Genomic DNA, 18,820 nt, shown 5'->3' on the forward strand with positions numbered 1-18,820 from the left:
GTCTGGAAATCAAAAAATTCGTTTTTCATTGATACATTTCAGATTTAGCAAACATGGAACTACCTGTATATTATACTTTTTTAAAATATTTTTTTCAATTTATTAGTTTTTTTCTATCTCAATATTCAGTAATATATCAAAGAAAAGTATATATATCCTTTAATTTTTTATTTCTGAAGAGATATTCTCATAACTCATTTTGTGGGGCCAAACTATGAAGAAAAGAGTTCTTTGTAGTGTTGATTAAGTATATCAGTATTATAATCAAGTATTCTTATTACTATGTACTTTTCAATAAATTTTTTGTTTTGAGTTTAAACCATGCACAACAACAAACTTTAGAAATTGGTTTTAAGCAAACTTACTCTCCACTTATTTTAGATACATGTCTAAACAAGTTTCAGTTTATAAATCATTTATTCAATTAAATCTCACTTGAGATACATTTGGTTCAGAAGTAACATTGTATACATAAATATTCCTTTGCATCTATATAATGAATTCTTTTTATCAAAATTGTTAAAATTCACAAAGAGATTATAAACACACATTATTTTGCACATATAAAATATATATTATATAATATTTTGTATAATATACATAATATAATATTCTGCACAGATACATGTTTGTTATTAATGCAGCGCTGAAGATCTATTTTAACAAGGTTAAAACTATACGCCAAAATATGAAATATTCATATTGCTAATAATGGTAAGTAATAATTTTTTAACACTCTACTAAGAAATATTGTGCCGATATTAAAAAAATGAACTTCTCTTTTTAAATATAAAAAAATCTATCATTTTTGCAATATTAAAATCATTAAACGTATATGATAATAAAGATATATATATTCACATGTCAATTTAAAATTTCATTAGTGTTTAAAACATTTCATTAGAAGAGCTACAGATAAATATATTCTACAGATACCTACGAATGGATTGCATTATCATCTACATTAATTTTTAAGGCATTTTTAATCATAACAGTATAGAGCACTTTTAAAAATATATTTCAACTGAGTTTCTTTTTTCAATGATTACAGAATGAAAAACTTAATATACAGACCTAAAACACTGACTGAATTTTTACTCAATATATAATTAACGTATCTTAGACATACTGACTTCAGTTTCCCTATAGAATGTTTTTTCTTACATAATTGTGTTTTATAATAAAATTCAAATAAAGCAAAAATATATACTATATATAAACAAAGAAGAAGGGTAAATATTTTCAAAAACATTTTATTTACAGAAATTTATATTTCTTTTTAAATAATGAAAATGAATCTTATTGCACGAGAAAAGGAAAAAACTATGATAATGAGATTTTTTAGAGTTTACATAAATTTAAAGTATTTTTTTTATTAAAATAACATAAAATTAATTATTAACAAAATTTAATAAAATTCTCTTTCTTCTTCCTGTAGTACAATTTAATAAAAGATTTTATAAAGTAGTTGCACAAGAATACGAAAAATACTTGCCAGTACAACAATTAAGAAGTTATACAGATCCTTCAACACTATCTTGACAAATAAATAAGTACTATTATACTATATTAATGCTTTTTTTTTTTTGTATTTTAATATTTGTGAATTAAAAAACGAATTTTTATACATCACATTTCAACAAACAGCACCAAATAGATTCAAAATGGTATAGCTAATTATGTAGGCATAAATGTGACATGTAATTACAATCAAGATAATTCTCCTCTCCCAAACAATGAGACAGTATATGAAAATAACATAATTTGAATTCTATTAAATGTTTGATAAATACCAACCATTTAGCACCACAAAAACTGAGACTTTCAATGAATTCATGAAAATATTGAAATTTGGTTATCTAAAAATAAATTACTATTATTTTCACTACGCATGAGACAGACTGAAGACTATTCATATTCTTTTAGGAAACATTTCTAAAATTAATTATCTTTATTACATATGTCTGTAATAAATACAAAAGCATAATTAGAAAATCTTGCTCTCTTTTTTGGCTACCTTTAATATAAACTACAGCAAAAACAAGCTCATTCCATACATTCAAAAAATCAGTACATCTCCATTATTACACTATATACATATATTTATATTTAAAAACTTTTCAGTCTCTTGGCTAATACAAGAACAGACCAGAGAAAATCATACAAAATTTATATTATATGTTAAAATCATATTTACAGAAACATACAGAATTATCAGATATTAAGTAATTAATTCATCATATATTAGAAAAGATGATAATCTATCTATAATCGCATAGAAGGCAGGTATTGCCCATTATGGTATACTTTTCCATTGCTTTGGCCTATAGAAGATGATGCTGCTGCATAAATATCAGGATGAGATGCATAATGCTTGGATTTCAATGTTCCATTTTCAATAACAGAAGTACTAACTATTGGGGGATCAACTGGAAGGAGTTTTTTTGTTGAACGAGTTAGTGTTGCATACTCACTCCCTTCCTGTAGTAAAATAATTATAATAAATTCATTACATTACATGAATTCACACATAAAAAATACAAGATCACTAAAAATTAAATACTTTTGCATATTTAATATAAAGGAATTTTTAAAATAAAAGAACCATTGAGGTTCCCATAGATATCCATTATGACATATGAAAAAATCGCGAGGTTTTTGTACAAAATCCTGCTGCACAGTGACGCCATTTCAAAAGAACACCAAAGTGAATTAAATTCACATTATAATGCATATGTATCAATATTTAATTAGGTATTCTAAGTTTTATGTTTATTAGCTAATTTAATTTAAATTTTATTCTAACATTTTCATAATTAGAATAGGTTTTATTTATCAATACTTTTAAATACAATGAAAATATAACTAATAATTTTTAAACATTCTATCACGTAGATAAACTTAGTAACATATCATTTATTCATGTAAAACTAAATTAAATACAAATATTACTGATTTAAACGCTGGTTGAATCTTTATAAAAAGTTCTACAAACTCTACATACTAAGACAGTTCAAATAAAATAAATTTAATGAGTATGGTAAAAATCAGTAGGGGTGGAGAAGGAAGCTGCACAATATAAGTTTCAATCGCTCAATAAATTTAATTTGTTGCTGTAAACATATCCCTTAAAATTTATAAATAAATAAATAAATAAAAATAAAAAAGCTTCCATTATCTATCAGGTGACAGGAAGATGAGATGAAAGACTGGAAGAAGTCAGTGGCTGCATGATTATTATACTGTCTGGCAGATGGGTGGCACATACATAATCTCCTAAAATTATCTTAATGGAAGTACATAAGGTATACAATTTCAATGTCTAGTGTTGGATTAAATGCCCTAAGCACTAAAAAGATTTGGGTCCCCCGATATGTATCTTTACAGCAGTGTTTTCTTCACTCCTCTCTATCTGTTTTAGTTTAGTTGCACCATACATTCCATAGTAGAACAGACTATGGAAAATCTTCTGGTGCCTCCTTTCTTGAATATCTAAGGACCTTCTTTTAGTGCTCCTTTCCTTTGACGCCCTAAGCACAAGCTTATACTGCTTAACGCATTCAGGACTTACGTAGCATTACATGTGAGGCAATGATTCCACTCTTACCAGCAAAGCATCACTTGTACGTGAAGTGCTCCAATCAACCTCTTCAGCCCAGCATCCCCATATGCGTAACTTGACAATGGAATGATTCCCCCCCCCCATTTTTAAATGCCAGTAGATGGTGCTAAATGTTAACAGCTTTCACATGGGTTAAGTCATGTGGCTTTTGATCTTCATGTATGATCGCTTCTGGTTTTAATAGATTGTTTTGGTGCATACACACTGGGAATCAAAGCTCTTAAAGTTAAAGGGACACCAACGAGCTTATTTCGTTATGAATTTTTTTTTTTTTTTTTTTTTTTTTTTTGTGTGTGTGTGTGTGTGTGTGTGTGTGTGTGTATGTTGTCTTTGTTTTTATTCTTTTCGTTTTTCATTATTAGAATGTGGGGACATGCATCAAGCTCAATGTTTTAATCTATTAACTGTCATGCCCGAAATAACCTCAGACACAGCACTGGTATTCCAAAATGTCAAGCCCGAACATTACTCGGGCTAATTTTTTTTGAGTTCATCGTATTGTTATACCCGAATTTATATCGTGAGAAGTTTATTTCGGCTTCAATTCAACAGATGGCAGGACTTTACTGAATGTTTTAAAGGATAGCGGTTAAAGTTCAAAGTGCGCAGCTTTTTTTTTTTTTTTTTTTTTTTTTTGACTGCGAGGCAAATTTTCATTTTTGGAATAAGAAAAAATTGACAATTTATGCACTCAAATCATCAAAATAACTTGACAGTTAAAAGGTTAATTTTCCATGATGGAAAATTCTCCACCCTTCCTAGCATTCCTTCGTGGTGCAGTGGTTCTGCATGCTGGGCCTGTATTCCACAGGTTCATGATTCGTTTCCCAGCAAAGGCATTTGCTCAATTTTTCATCTTACCTGCTTCCAAAAAATACCTAATATCTCTACAGTGGCGCCCAAACTAAAAGGGTGTTGGATGATGATTCTCTGCACCCAGGATTTGGTGACTAGGTCCCCTAAAAACCTCAGTCGCCCTTTAAAAGGGTCTTCCCTAACGTGCCTTCGTGATGTAGTGGTCAACGCACTGAGCCAGTATTTCAGAGGTCTGTGATTCGATTCCCGGCGAATGCGTTTGTTAATTTTTCATCTATCCTGCTCCCAAAAATACCTAATGTCTCTACAGTTGCACCCAAACTAAAAGGGTGTTTGAATGAGGATTCTCCAGACCCAGGATTTGGTGACTGGGTCCCCTAAAAACCTCAGTTACCCTATAAAAAGGGGAGTATATAAGGTATTTATTCCGCTTTCCTAGCGCGCCTTCATGGTGTAGTGGTTTGCACGCTGGGCCGGTACTCCAGAGGTCTGCGGTTCGATTCCCGGCGAAGGCATTGCATATTTTTCATCTCTTCTATTTCCAAAAATACCTAATGTCTCTACAAGTTGTCCTTTTTTATATTTATTTTAAAACTTAACATAGACCTTTCATCGTTAATTAAAACCAGTTGACTTTACAGCATGATTACAGAAGGGAAAAGACATCAGCTTTCCCGATGTGTGATGCATCTTACTTGCTCTGCATATGCTCGGCGAATAAAGCCACCATTGTCCTGTGTTTTGAATTACTCCACACACAACAAAATTATTAAATTGGAATTTAATTACCTAATTTAATTATTGCCTAATTTTCTTTTACATTTGGCATTTGTAATTTTGATTTCATGTGTATAGTATTTGTTTTCATGCATATAGTTATAATTTTAGTATCTTGCATGTTTGATTAATTTCCATTAATGTGATATTATTTATATTATAATACATATTAAGAACGTAAATTCAAAAATTGAAGTCATTATATTAAAATGCTGATTTTATATGAATTTTTTTGTAAAAGTAGGCTTAACTGCTCAAAATGCATGGGCCGGTGGCGACATTCCATTTGGGGGGGGGTTAGGTTCTGTGGCTGTACTTTTTTTTCTGTGCACAGGTCCTCAAGGGGTTAATGGTTAATCCATCTCTGTGTATAATTACCACATGTCAAGTTATGGTCATAAATTATGGATGCCAGTTTTGGTGACGTGTGTTGTTGATGCAGATAAAATGATGATAACTTGGATCAGTGACATTATCATTTCTATAAAAGCAAGAAAGGATACATATGTTCACTAGTCACAAAATAACATTGGATGCAGATCATACAACATACGCATTTTATAGGTAGTAAAAGCAAAAAGGCATGAAAGTCGTAATATCTGCTATGCAGACAACACGAGGCAGAAGAGAGGTGAGCTCGTGCTTCACTGACGGCCATCAGGAACAGAATGAGGGAGCAGTCCGAATTTTCTCCTACAGGACGAGAGAGAGAAAGCTGGCAGCGCCCTCTTTTGGATCAGTGGACAAATAATAATAAAGAGTTCTCCACAGAGTCGCTGCCAGTAAAACATAACTAACCAGTTTCTTTAAACAACATGTTGAGTTTATACCATTTAAATGGAAATCTTCGTTAGTAGATGTCTGTAAAATTCTTAGGCAATAAACATTATTATAAAATTCTTCGCATTAATGACCTAAAATATTCTGCACCATCCATAGGATGGACTTGGATCCTAATTTTACTGTTAAATTAACAATATTTGAAATGATTTACTCTTTTCTACCCTGGAAATTTTTAATCTAATTTAAATTGAGTGAAAGAAATTTGAAAATGGCTTTTTTCCTGCCAGTATGTCAATGAATGTCACACTACTGTCCAATATAATCTTTTCAGACAAGTTCATTGAAACATGACAAACAAGTCAAAACAGCAGTAATGGATTATAAAAATCATCATGAAAAGCACTGGAAGAAAAGACACTAGAAGTGAAGGGGATGCTTAAGAAAACTACGCAACACACAGATTCCTAGATAACAAAAAGGAATGGATTCGCATTTTGTGAATAAAATAAGGATCCATGATCAATTTTTTCCTTTTATGCTGAGAAAATGAATATGTTAAATATTATTCCCAATAAATCGCATGCATTAAATAATTTTATTCAGTCTCCCCATGAATGGATAGATATTTGCTCAAATGAAAAGCATTTCACTGGATAAAAATAAATGTTGAAGTAACCCAGAATGCACTAAAAACTCAGCAGCAGCAAAAAGAACAATTACTTGGGTACTATTCTCATTTGCTTAGTATTTAAAAAATAATGTTCTATAGTACCCTAAAATTAAGCTTCATATATTTTGATTTCAGGAAGTTGACATATCTTTTAATATTTTAATACACTCTGCAATCAAAGAATAAGTAATTTTCCGATAAATATTTTTTTTCTCACAAACAGTTATAAATTAAGGATATAAAAACTAGTATTACAGCTTTTAAAAGGCAAAGAATAGAAAATTTAATAATAAATTAATTTTTGAAGATGGTACTTCTAATGAAACTTGTGAGTCAAACAGTACTGATTCAATCTATGAACTTCCAAACATCCTTGTGAGGTGAACTTCTGAATTTTAAGCAGCTTGTTCTTTTTACATTTCAGAAATATATGCTAATTATTCAGGTATTCAATATATGGTCTGTATAAGATGTTACAGAGGAAATTACCTGTGGATTACTCAGTTTTGACCTCACTGATCCTATAGTGGCAGGTGGAGGAGGTGGTGGATTTACATTTGGACAGCCTCCATTCCTAAGAAAATTAATAACTTTTCATCAATAACAGCAATCAAATTTTAACAGCTTGTTCAATACATATATTTAGCTAATAATTACAATGATCATTATCATATGATTACAATGATCTATAGAACTAATAATAATACAATGCAACCTCAACTTGAGATAAATATATGAGTGTAAAGCAATTTCACATATTCACAATTCACATAAAATTTATTAGAAAACTTCCGAACTCTCTTCCCAACAACTAATTCTCAGTGAATACAACACAGTTTTAACCAAATACAGTTGTTAACCATTATATCCCTATTAGCAATAAAAAATAATATCTAAAGCCTTTTAAATTCCTCCAATAAATAATCCAAACGAAATGATACAGCTCAACTCCTTACCCAACTAATTTATACTGCATGTTCATAGTAAATATTTTCTTTAATATATATATATATGTTAAATAAATCGATATCATATGAAGAGCAAATCGAAAAATAAGAAACGTATCTTTTCACATTTTTTATTGAAACTTAACAACACGTGCACAACATTACTTCGGCATCCATAGCTCGCACACAGAGAAGAGAGCTTGGTGTTGCCAATACGGTAAATATAAATGTACCAAACTAACACGCCTCCTTACATTTATATTTACTAATTACAAACAAACATAGATATAAGCAATCTTTTCATCTTTACCATTTACAATTAAGCATAGATATAAACAATAACATTCAACACTTAACACAAATTATTTTTAAAAAAAGTTTCTTTCATTAACTTAAATGTTAAAATCAAAGTTAAACACAATTTAGTTTACATAAGGACATTACCAAAATCTATTTCATTTCAAGCAAATATATTTAAATAAACATCACTTAAATAAACAGTACACAAAATTTATTTCAATTTCAAACCTTCCCTAAATTTCATAAATTTAATCTTTCCTAAAGACTTAGTAAAGATATCTGCAATATTTGATTCTGAATCAATCTTTACAATTTCAATTACTCCATTTTGAACATTTTCGTGAACATAATGATATTGAACTTCTATGTGTTTTGAATTTTTAGTGAAGTTCCCATAATTAGCAATGGCCAAAGCTCCTGAATTATCTTCATAAATTTTAATGGGGTGAGTTATATCAGCAAAAACATCATTCACAACATTTTTCAAGAAATTAATTTCTGTCACAGCCTCAGATAGAGCAATATATTCGGCAAAAGTGGAAGATTTTGTCACACAATTTTGCTTTTTGGATTTCCAGTAAATTGGATTACCAAATAATTCAATAACAAACCCAGTAGTTGACTTTCTGTCAACAATATCACCTGCCCAATCAGCATCAACATAACAATTCATAATATCAGTTTTAAGATTTTTACTATAGGTTAATTTTAGATGTTTTGTTAAGTACAAATACTTTAAAACTCTCAAAGCATATTTGAAATGTGTCTCATCATAACAATTTTGAAATCTACTTAAATAATTTATGCTGAAAGATATGTCTGGTCTAGTACCATGACTAATAAATATACAAGAGTGCTCCTATTAGATTTCTATATTTGACATTTTGATTTAAATTAGATTGGCTTAGTTTAAGATTAGTCTCCATTGGTGTATCATAAAGCTTTGAATTTTCAATACCATACAGTTTAGCTAAAGATACAATATAATTTTCCTGACTCAGTGTTAAGATATTACTTTTCTCATTATCATATTCAATATCAATTCCAATGTAGCTTTTTACTTTATTTAAATCCTTCATTTTAAATTTTTTATGAAGTTGTTCCTTAATATCATTAATTACCCGAGTATCTCTGCAACATATCAAAAAATCATCAACAAATAAAATAATATATACAAATACATCATTTTCAGATTTTACATAAAGACAATAATCATATTTCCTTCTACGAAATCCTAGACTCTCAATATACTCGTTAAAGCACTCATACCAAGCACGAGGGCTTTCTTTCAACCCATATAGTGCTTTCTTTAATTTATACACTCTATTCGAATTATCATTATAGCCTTGTGGCTGTTTAACATAAACCTCAGACACAACATAATCATTTAAAAAGGCAGTCTCAACATCCATTTGATGAATATTTAAATTATACTGACAGGAATATGAAAGTAACAATTTTAAGGTTTGCATCTTGATGACAGGGGAGTAAGTGTCCTCAATACTATCTTTTTGCTGAAAACCTCGAACCACTAATCTAGCTTTAAAAACATTACCTGGTTTTCTTTTGAATACTCACTTCACATCTAGAATTGCTTTATCCTCTGGTTTAGTCACTAGTGTCCAAGTGCTATTTTTAACAAGACTGTTCATTTCACTGTCCATTGCCTCTTTCCAATGTCCAGCCTCACTGCATGTTGTTGCCTCCTCAAAGTTACCTGGAACTGTAGCATCACAAAAATTTGCACTAACACAGTAGTACCCGAATTCTTCACGAAATCGAACTGGTGGTTTGATTTGCCTTCTTGGTCTCATTCCACTTTTGTTTCATCTTCATTTATCACACTGTCCTTGGAGTTATCATTACTCGATTCACACAACACTTCTTGAGGTTCATTTTTCTTATTTGTATCATCATTCTTATCTTCATCATCACAACCTACACACATTATGTCTTCTTCAATAATATCAACATGTCTGGCAACTATTATTCTGTTATTCATCGAAACTCTATATCCAACTTCTGTATACCCAAGTAAAATTCCAAATTCAGCCTTTTTATCCCACTTAGACTTTCTCTTTTCTTCTGGTATTCTTACATACACTCTACTTCCATATAATTTCAATTCATTAGCAGATGGTTTCCTATTGAAAAATATTTCATATGGTGTCTTCTTTACAATAGTATTTGTTAATGTCCTGTTTTTCAAATAAGCAGCAGCTTTAATTACTTCAGGCCAGTAACGTCTGTCAACTTTTGCTTCGGCTAAAAGACATCTTGCCATATCCATTATAGTTCTGTTGTAACGCTCAGCAGTACCATTTAATTTGTGTACATATGGTGGGCATGACTTTATCTTGAAACCTTTTTCTCTTGCAAATTTGTATATCTTGCTATTCATATATTCACTACCATTATCACATCTTAGTTCTTTGATAGTCTTCCCTGTTAAATTTTGAATTTCATTTACATATTCAATTAAGCAATCAGAGACTTGATCCTTAGATTTGATACAATAAATTTTTGCCAACTTGCTATAATCATCAATAAAACTCACAAAGTATTTCTCACCATTACATCCAATTGTTCTGTGAGGTCCATTTACATCTGTATGTATAATCTCCAGAATATCTTCTGCTTTTCTTCTATTATTCTTGAATGGTAAATTGTGCATTTTATTTTCAATACATATGGCACACTTCATATATTTGGTTTCTATTTCTTTAGGGATTCCTTCTAATAGCTGATCTTTGCACATAATATCCAGATATTTAAAATTTACATGTCCAAAAGAACGGTGCAATTTTTCTTTTAACGTTAACTTATTGTTGGTCAAATTTGCAAATATTTTACTATTTTTAACATAACTCTTTACTTTATATAATCTTTCTTCTTTCTTTGCTACTGCTACTAATGAACCATTGACATCATATATTTTAGAAAACTTTTCTTTTGAAACTATTTTATGATTATCAGTAATCTTTGAATAACTTAATAAATTTGCTTTCATTTCTTTTACATAAAATACATTCTTCAATGTTACAATAGATTCAGAGTTATATACAGGAAAAGAAACTATTATATTGCCAACCTTTGTAGCTTTCAAAATCCTTCCGTCACTGACTTTCACTTGAATAGGATCCTTCAAAGTGACTTGCTCTTTGAAATATTCATCACTGTTTATAATGTGGTCTGTGCATCCGCTATCCAGTAACCAATTGATTTCATTTTTATTTTTCACAATATTCGCACTGGAACTTGTCATGTTACTTTCGATAACAGTGGTGTGAAAACTATTGCCTTGATGAGTGTTTATTCTCTGATTAGAGTATGTTCCACGTTCACGATGTCCACTAAAAGCACGACTACGTCCTCGATTGTTTGAAGAACTTCGACCGCGATAATTAGTGGAGCCATTACAACGATAGTTCCTTTGATGGACATGCCAACAATTCTTTTTAATGTGACCAGGTTTTCCACAGTTAAAACAGACATTCCCTTGTGGGCCCGATTTGCTTGTTTCAATTTTGAACGCATTTGATTTTTCTGCTGGAGCACAATCTTCATAATCATTTTTCTCTTCAAGTAATTTTGATTTGATTTTGCTCTTTAGGTAATCGACTGTTCTGTCCTTCTCTGGTAATACATCTACTAAGTCACCAATGTGACTGTAATTTGAAGGTAATGCTCTTAGCATATAGTTCAATTTTTCTTGTTCAGTCACGGTGGCGCCGGCATGTTTCAGTTCGTTCACATACTTCTCAAAATCATCGAAAAATATATTTACATCAGGATAATTTTTTAATTTCACACATTCTAAGTTATTTCAACAAACAATTTGTAGAGATGTTGAAGTTTTTAAATACATTGCATCAAATTTCGTAATTATATCAAATGCAGTCTCACACTCGTGAATGTATTCCAATTGCTTGTTTGTTATGGCGCCGTAAATGTAATTTGTAGCTTGTATATCCTTTTCTTCCCATTTTTCCACGTCATCATTTTCACTGACTTTTCGCTGAACCACATCTTTACACTTTTTAAATTGAAGAAATTTCATCATACGCACTTTCCAATTAAAATAGTCTGAACCATCAAATAGCGGTATGCCGATATCGCTGCTTCTTGTACATGCCATTTTTACGCTAGTACCGGTAACTTTTAAAACAAATTATAACTACTAAATTCTTCATTCATATTCACAAACCACGAGAACTGCTACCATGTTAAATAAATCGATATCATATGAAGAGCAAATCGAAAAATAAGAAACGTATCTTTTCACATTTTTTATTGAAACTCAACAACACGTGCACAACATTACTTCGGCATCCATAGCTCGCACACAGAGAAGAGAGCTTGGTGTTGCCAATACGGTAAATATAAATGTACCAAACTAACAATATAGTGAAGAATAAAGAAAAACTTTTGTAAATTTTAAAATTTAATTCTGCACTATTGCTGCAAAGATAATATTTAATTTAATAAAATAATACAGAATATATATGAAAATTATTTTCTAGGAAATTTAAGCAACATTTAGAAAGCAAATGTGTGCTTTTTTGGTAATAATTAATTGGAATTTGTAGAGAAATACACCGGAATTGCCAACAAACAAGAGAATTATTGTTGATTCCATAGAAAGATCATGCCTTATTAAGGTGTATTCTATCTCTATACAACCATCAACAGTTCATGATAAATGCATTTTGCACTTATCAACAACTTCACAATTAAGGTGTATTGGAACCTCTCCATACAACCCATCAACAGTTCATGATAAATGCATTTTGCACTTATCAACAACTTTACAATCTTCCCATTTCTTCGACCAGTCTGAGCCTGCTTACATACTTTTTGATCCAAGATTCACATATTGTAGAATGTAAAAGCTAAGTAATTACACACTCCATTTCGAATTCTATAGCTTTCTTTCAGTTGACAAAACAGCATGTAAAACATGTCCAACTCACTTCCAAGTCCCCAATCTTATAAAGCCAGTTTATTCACGTACAAGTATAAATAAGGACACAGTCAGTTAGTTCAGACTAGTTGTAATTGTTGTTGGCTGCATTTTATTATGCAGTTCTTTAGGTCCCTGATGTTATCTAGATCCTTGTTTGCATCTTTTTTATTATCTTAAATAAACCTTACCCAATCTGATATACACCCCCCTCTTATTTATTTTTCAACAAAAGGTATATAAAGTGTTCTGCACAAAGTGAGTACCTGAGTGAATTTCTCCAATATAGCATTTGATTTCAGTGTATAAGGATTCAGTATGGATTTCTTAGCTCCAAAGTATTATTTCGAAGAACCTGTGAAGTGACGAATCATCAGCCATTTAGAAGCAGGACAGAAAACAAGAAAGCAATCAAACGTGTGACAGATGGTCTCTGCACTATGGAAACAATTTCAGAACTCTGAATTTGCCATAAGGAAGCTGGTATACAAAGTTGTAAATGAATAACAACTGCTTCTCAGGGCTAATATCTGACAATAAATGCCAGTATACATTTCAGAGCTTGGAGGTACCAATGGAATTGTTGGCTGCATCACTTCAGACTGTATGGAGAAGGCTTAATGAAAAAGGTCTCTATGCCATCAAAACAAAAGAGGAATCACTTTAATTGGTACAAAGGACATCAGGAATCAAGTGCACACCATTTTGTTACATGCAGATTCCCTTGAAAAAAATGGAAATTAAATTTGATATGTTCTTAACTACTTTGGATAACTGGTGTGAGAGAGAAAAAATGCTGATTGATGAGTCAAAAACACAATTTCTGTTCTTTCCAAAAGCGGGTCGCCATGTTCGTTCCCCAAAATTTCGTCTGAAAGGTAAAAATTAAAAAAACTGTTCGAAGTCTTAAATACTTGAGAATTTGTATTAATGAAAAATTGAATTTTATTGATCATTTTAATTGTATCTAGAAGAGATGCGATGGTTTTTTGAGATTTTCTGTAAATAAGTTCTCATTTCGAATTTTATCTCTTAAAATTGATATATTGAAATCTCTTTATAAAAATTTCTTTTTACCAATTATTATGTATGGAATTTGTGCATGGGGCTCCAGGGCTGGAGAGCTCATTAGACTAAGAATGAAGCTGGACTTGGTCCAACAGAGCTGGCTGATATTGCTTATTCATAGTTTCCTATAGAATCTAATGAATTGATGTGCGTTTTGGCGGGAATACCACCACTCTCCATCCTCTATCAATACTATTATGATAAAGCACGTTTACGAAATGGTTTAATTGATTTTCTTAGCTATGATAATGGATATACTTGATTTTTATCAGCTTTTGCTAAATTTAATTATAATCTTGTACATCCAAGTGATAGGTTCATTATTCCATATGGTGTTTATTATGATGATATTAGAGAATTTGAAATTTATATGGAAGGTTCTTGTATTGAGGGGGGCATGGGCTCTGCTTTTGTTGTATTTTATTTTGGAATTGAAATTTATAGTGAGAAGATTAAACTTGATCAATATAACTCAGTCTTTCAAGTAGAGCTCACTGCCCTCCTATTTTCTATAAAATGGGTTAATAAACAAAAGTTTCCTGACAAACATGATTTCTACATGTCATCGTTGGAGGCGTTGGGTGTGGCAGATTCCAATAATATTTTAATTTATGACTTTAAAATTTATAAATTATAATTAGGAAACATAATATATATTTGAATTGGATTAAGACACATTGTGGTTATATGGGGAATGAGAGGGTTGATGTCCTCACTAAGGATGCTGCTCTGGGAGATCGCACGGGAACTGCCTGTGCCCAAGCTTCAAAAAGAATTGTATGTACTAATATTTATAAATATTATTTTTCTAAATGGAATGATTCTTGGTCAATTTCAGATAAAAGAAAAAACTATTTAGCCCATTTTCATTTACAAAAACATAAAAAATGATTACCTATTTCTAATATACATATTAATCAATTCCTGACTGGTCACGGGCGCTTCCCGGGCTATCTCGCTAGATTTAATATTCAAACAAATACCATGTGTTTGATATGTAATGAAGTTGGTGACACGCATCACATTCTCAAAGACTCTCCTTTTTTCACAAATAAGATCACAATATAAAATTAGTTGGAATAATGCTCTAGATAGTTTTAATGAATTTCGTAGTTTTCGTCCAGATATTGTTAGGGTTTTAAACAATAAGCAACTGGCAGTGGGTTATTTACGTTTGAGGTTTGTCCTTTGTCATTTTCTGTGTTGCTGTTGGTGTTCTTCATTCAGTTTGCAACCATTTATGTGTTTATATGTTGTGTTATGTACTCATTCCTTATTTTATGTTTAGTTTTATTAACACTAATTTTATTTGTTTAATTATTTTTGTTCTTCTAGCTTTCCTTTTGTGCTGTTAAGAGGCAGTATTGTAAAAGACTACCGTCTTATTTTTATTTCTATGATTTCTGTTAACTAGCGTTTTTAGTTACTCGGATTCTGGGTTTTGGCTTCTCTGGGCTTGTTTGGGGCATGGTCGGCTCAGTGGCCGCTCTCGTTTGTGGTTGGAGTGGACCAGGTTCAATGGCCATTGAAATCACCCTTTGGGCCAGATTGGATGGGCCAGACCTGGTTCACATTTTGGTAGCTACACTGCAGGTAGCCCCTAAGAGAAAAAAACTGCAAATAATGAGCAACTGCAGCCAGAATTTGGATATATATTAAAAAAAAAAAAAATCCAGAGGAAATTATAGAAAAGAATTTAAAAAAATTATTTACAGCATTCAAAAGATTACACAAAAATAATGAAAATTAAGAACCAATTAGTTGGGTAGATAAATATTTATAAAATTTATCAAAAGTAGAAATCATTGAAAATGCAATACTCACAATAGATATCTTGAAGGATCTTTTACAGGTTCTGTGTAGGATACTGGAAACCATCCTGATCTGTAATTATAAATGATTAACATTTATTAAAAATATTTTTTTTTTTCAAAAATGCACACAACATATATGCCTCTTAACTAAAATATTTAAACTAATGTAGCGAGAAATCAAAAGTAATAAGACTAGTAGCTAAATAGTTGCATCATGCATCTATTTGGTGATTTCCCCCTCCTTTCCAAAACTCAAAGAATACACACGTAGTTGATAAATAACAAACTTGAAAAAAAGTAGTTTTTTACACTTATAAATTAAAACTAAATACTTAACAGGTAACCAAGAGGCTGACTGCATTTTCCCGCTGAAACTCACTATACGCATATCTCTCCCTTTCAGGAGGTCCGGCAGCAGGTAGCTTATTAGAAATTCAGAACAGCTGTTCATTCGGCATGGCTGCACACCATAAATTATGAGTGTCATAATTACCATTATCAAAGACATGGATTTTAGAAATATTAGAAATCTGTGCAAGAACTCTGTTTTACAAGATCCAGGACATGAACAGCTAATCAGCATTGTTGTATGGTTAGGTTAGGTTATTTAATTATGTCAAAGCCTCGAGGGCTATCTGCCTAAGAGGAGGGATGCCTTCATGGAGGACTTTCCAAGAGAAACTGGCTCGTATACACATTACACATGGGGAAAACCACGAAAAAACCCATGCAGCCAGCCCGTTTACGGGGTTCGAACCTCGGACCGAACTACTAGCGTTCAGCGACTTTACCGCTCGGCCGCTGGTAGGCTGGCTCATTGTTGTAAGATGACATAAAAACACATTAGCTAGTGAATTGATCGTATTTGGGATTAAATCCAAAGCTCTCTTCAGCTATCATGAGTTGCCATAAAATATTACTGAAAAGTCAATATTACATGATGTCAGTGAAAATTTTAGTGTGGATGAATCATAATATGTTTTTTCAAGGACTGCCTACTGCTACATGCCTTCCTTCAGATTTGGTAGTCAAGGGTTTAATTTCAAATGCAATAAATAATATCAACAATGGACCAAAACAATGTAGTCAGGTATTATTGTTTAACGAGCAATATTTCAAATGCTTTACACTGTCAGGCCACTACAGGGTGTATAAGTACCATGAAACTACCGACTCTTTCTTTTTGCAATGTAGGCTAGTGACAGTTCTTGGTGGTAGCATGCTCATGAGTTACATACTGGCTTTATGAACTATTTGAAGCAATCACTGATTGCTGTGCATTGTGGGAACATTCTTGCAAATCATTTTTATCTCTTCATATCTCCTCCTCAGAATTATGAAGAACTTTTGAAACTTGAAGACTTTTTCAAATAAATTAATGCTAGAAGTCCTTGAGGCCAGAAAACATATGGAAGAATATTTCTCTAACACAATGAGTTGGCCTCCGAACTGACTTGATACAAACCTAATACAAAAGTTCTAAGACATAATCTATGAAATTTTCACCATACTATGGAAAAATTACAGGCTACACTGTCAATTGTGCAGACAGAAATTATCGCAGAAGAGTTCAGAAATTTTCCGAATCCATGAATAAATGTGTTGCTCACTCTCATGGGCTTGAAAAAAATAGCCTGCTATTAGATTTTCATTGCCTGACTTTCGATACTTCAGGCATAGTTCCATACATATCATAAAGAAAAAATTAAAAGTAATGTAAAATGATTACTTATAGAATGCTATAATTAACGTATGTAGTTATTCACACCTTTGTAAAAATTTTTGAATTTGCATCAGACAGAGGCCTTATTATAAAAATGGGATACTTTTAGAGAAGTTAACCTGAAGCATCACAGCTACTGCAAATGCTAGTCCTCACACTTGAATCATTAAAATGTAGGCACAGTTATGCAAAGCTACAAATTATTCTCCACAGGAAAAAAAAACAATTTAACATTTTTTTGTCATTAAAAAAAAAAAAAAAAAAAAAAAATCACATTTTTTTCACTCAATGCATACAATTAATTTTTCATGAAAAGGAAAGCTCTAATTTGGTTGTGCTTTTCTAAATCTACTGCATGACACTACTGCAATAACACTTCAAAAGAGAAAAATAAAAGAAAATCTGAAAAGTTTCAGATTTACAAATACGTCCAAAAGGGAGCTGTGTGTGTTACCTTTATTTATTAAATATCATGTTCTTTGCACTTAAACCATAAAATTCAACTCAACAGCAGTATCGCAAAATAATTTTAAATTCAGCATATCTTTAGACTTTACGATACAGTCTCATGCACAGGAGATAAAAATGGTTTTTATATACAATATTGCCACTGCTCCCTTTGAAATCATTGAGTTTGTTAATAAAAAATTTGATAAAAGTTTTACAATATATGAAATCTGTAATAAATCAAATTCCAAATTTTAAATTTGGGCTTCCAGATGCCCATATTTGCAGCAGGATTCTTCATTATTTAATTTCTTCAAATATAATACAGGGCGATAATATTTGGTGGCAACAGTATGAAAAGTGAAACGGACATTCAGAGCGATCTGACGCAAAACGAAAACAATAGAGCCTCAGAGAAAAAGTCAGAGAAAACCACAATGCTTGTGTGCACCTAAGTGAACCACATCATGTAGCGAATACTGGGGAAAATCAAATTAATCCTCATGACTGGATATGTTTTTTTGATGATATCATTTCTCCGTTGGTAGATAATGCTTTCGTGCTGTTTCGGTTTGATGCAACACTGATGTACTGTTTGTTTATATTTAGTTTTGAACACTGTATTATGATCTAAGAATTATATATATATATAATAAAAAAACTATTATTAGCAATGAAGCATGATTTGTGTGTTACTTTGAGAATAACTACAGTGATAAGTGGTGAATTTAATACGAATGATGCAACATTTTTTGGGAAGAGGATGATGATTACAGTGGCCACATGTTTGCTAATTCCATAAATATTTATTAATGATGAATTCAGTCGAAGTTCACAACAATATAAGTCATCAAAGAAATCTTAAGGAATTAAAACCATACAGGTAAACA

General features: G+C 31.3%; 1 protein-coding gene across 4 annotated transcripts in view; it reads right to left on the minus strand.

Moving 5' to 3' along the window:
* Positions 1–398: 398 nt before the first annotated feature.
* The window catches only part of LOC118180875 (BAR/IMD domain-containing adapter protein 2-like), a 259,049-nt gene continuing 240,627 nt past the window's right edge, over positions 399–18,820 (minus strand). For all 4 annotated transcript variants that reach the window (XM_035349934.2, XM_035349935.2, XM_085812874.1 and 1 more), the window contains 3 exons: positions 15,771–15,830; positions 7,158–7,242; positions 399–2,481 (listed from right to left, as the gene is read on the minus strand). In XM_035349934.2, the coding sequence (XP_035205825.1) occupies positions 2,266–2,481; positions 7,158–7,242; positions 15,771–15,830 (361 nt within the window). In that variant the 3' untranslated portion in view covers positions 399–2,265. The remainder of the gene's footprint in view (positions 2,482–7,157; positions 7,243–15,770; positions 15,831–18,820) is intronic.

The sequence above is a fragment of the Stegodyphus dumicola genome, chromosome 3 (genome assembly GCF_044657685.1).
Source record: "Stegodyphus dumicola isolate Sdum_Otavi_A_Nest chromosome 3, ASM4465768v1".
NCBI classification, from domain to species: Eukaryota; Metazoa; Arthropoda; class Arachnida; order Araneae; family Eresidae; genus Stegodyphus; species Stegodyphus dumicola.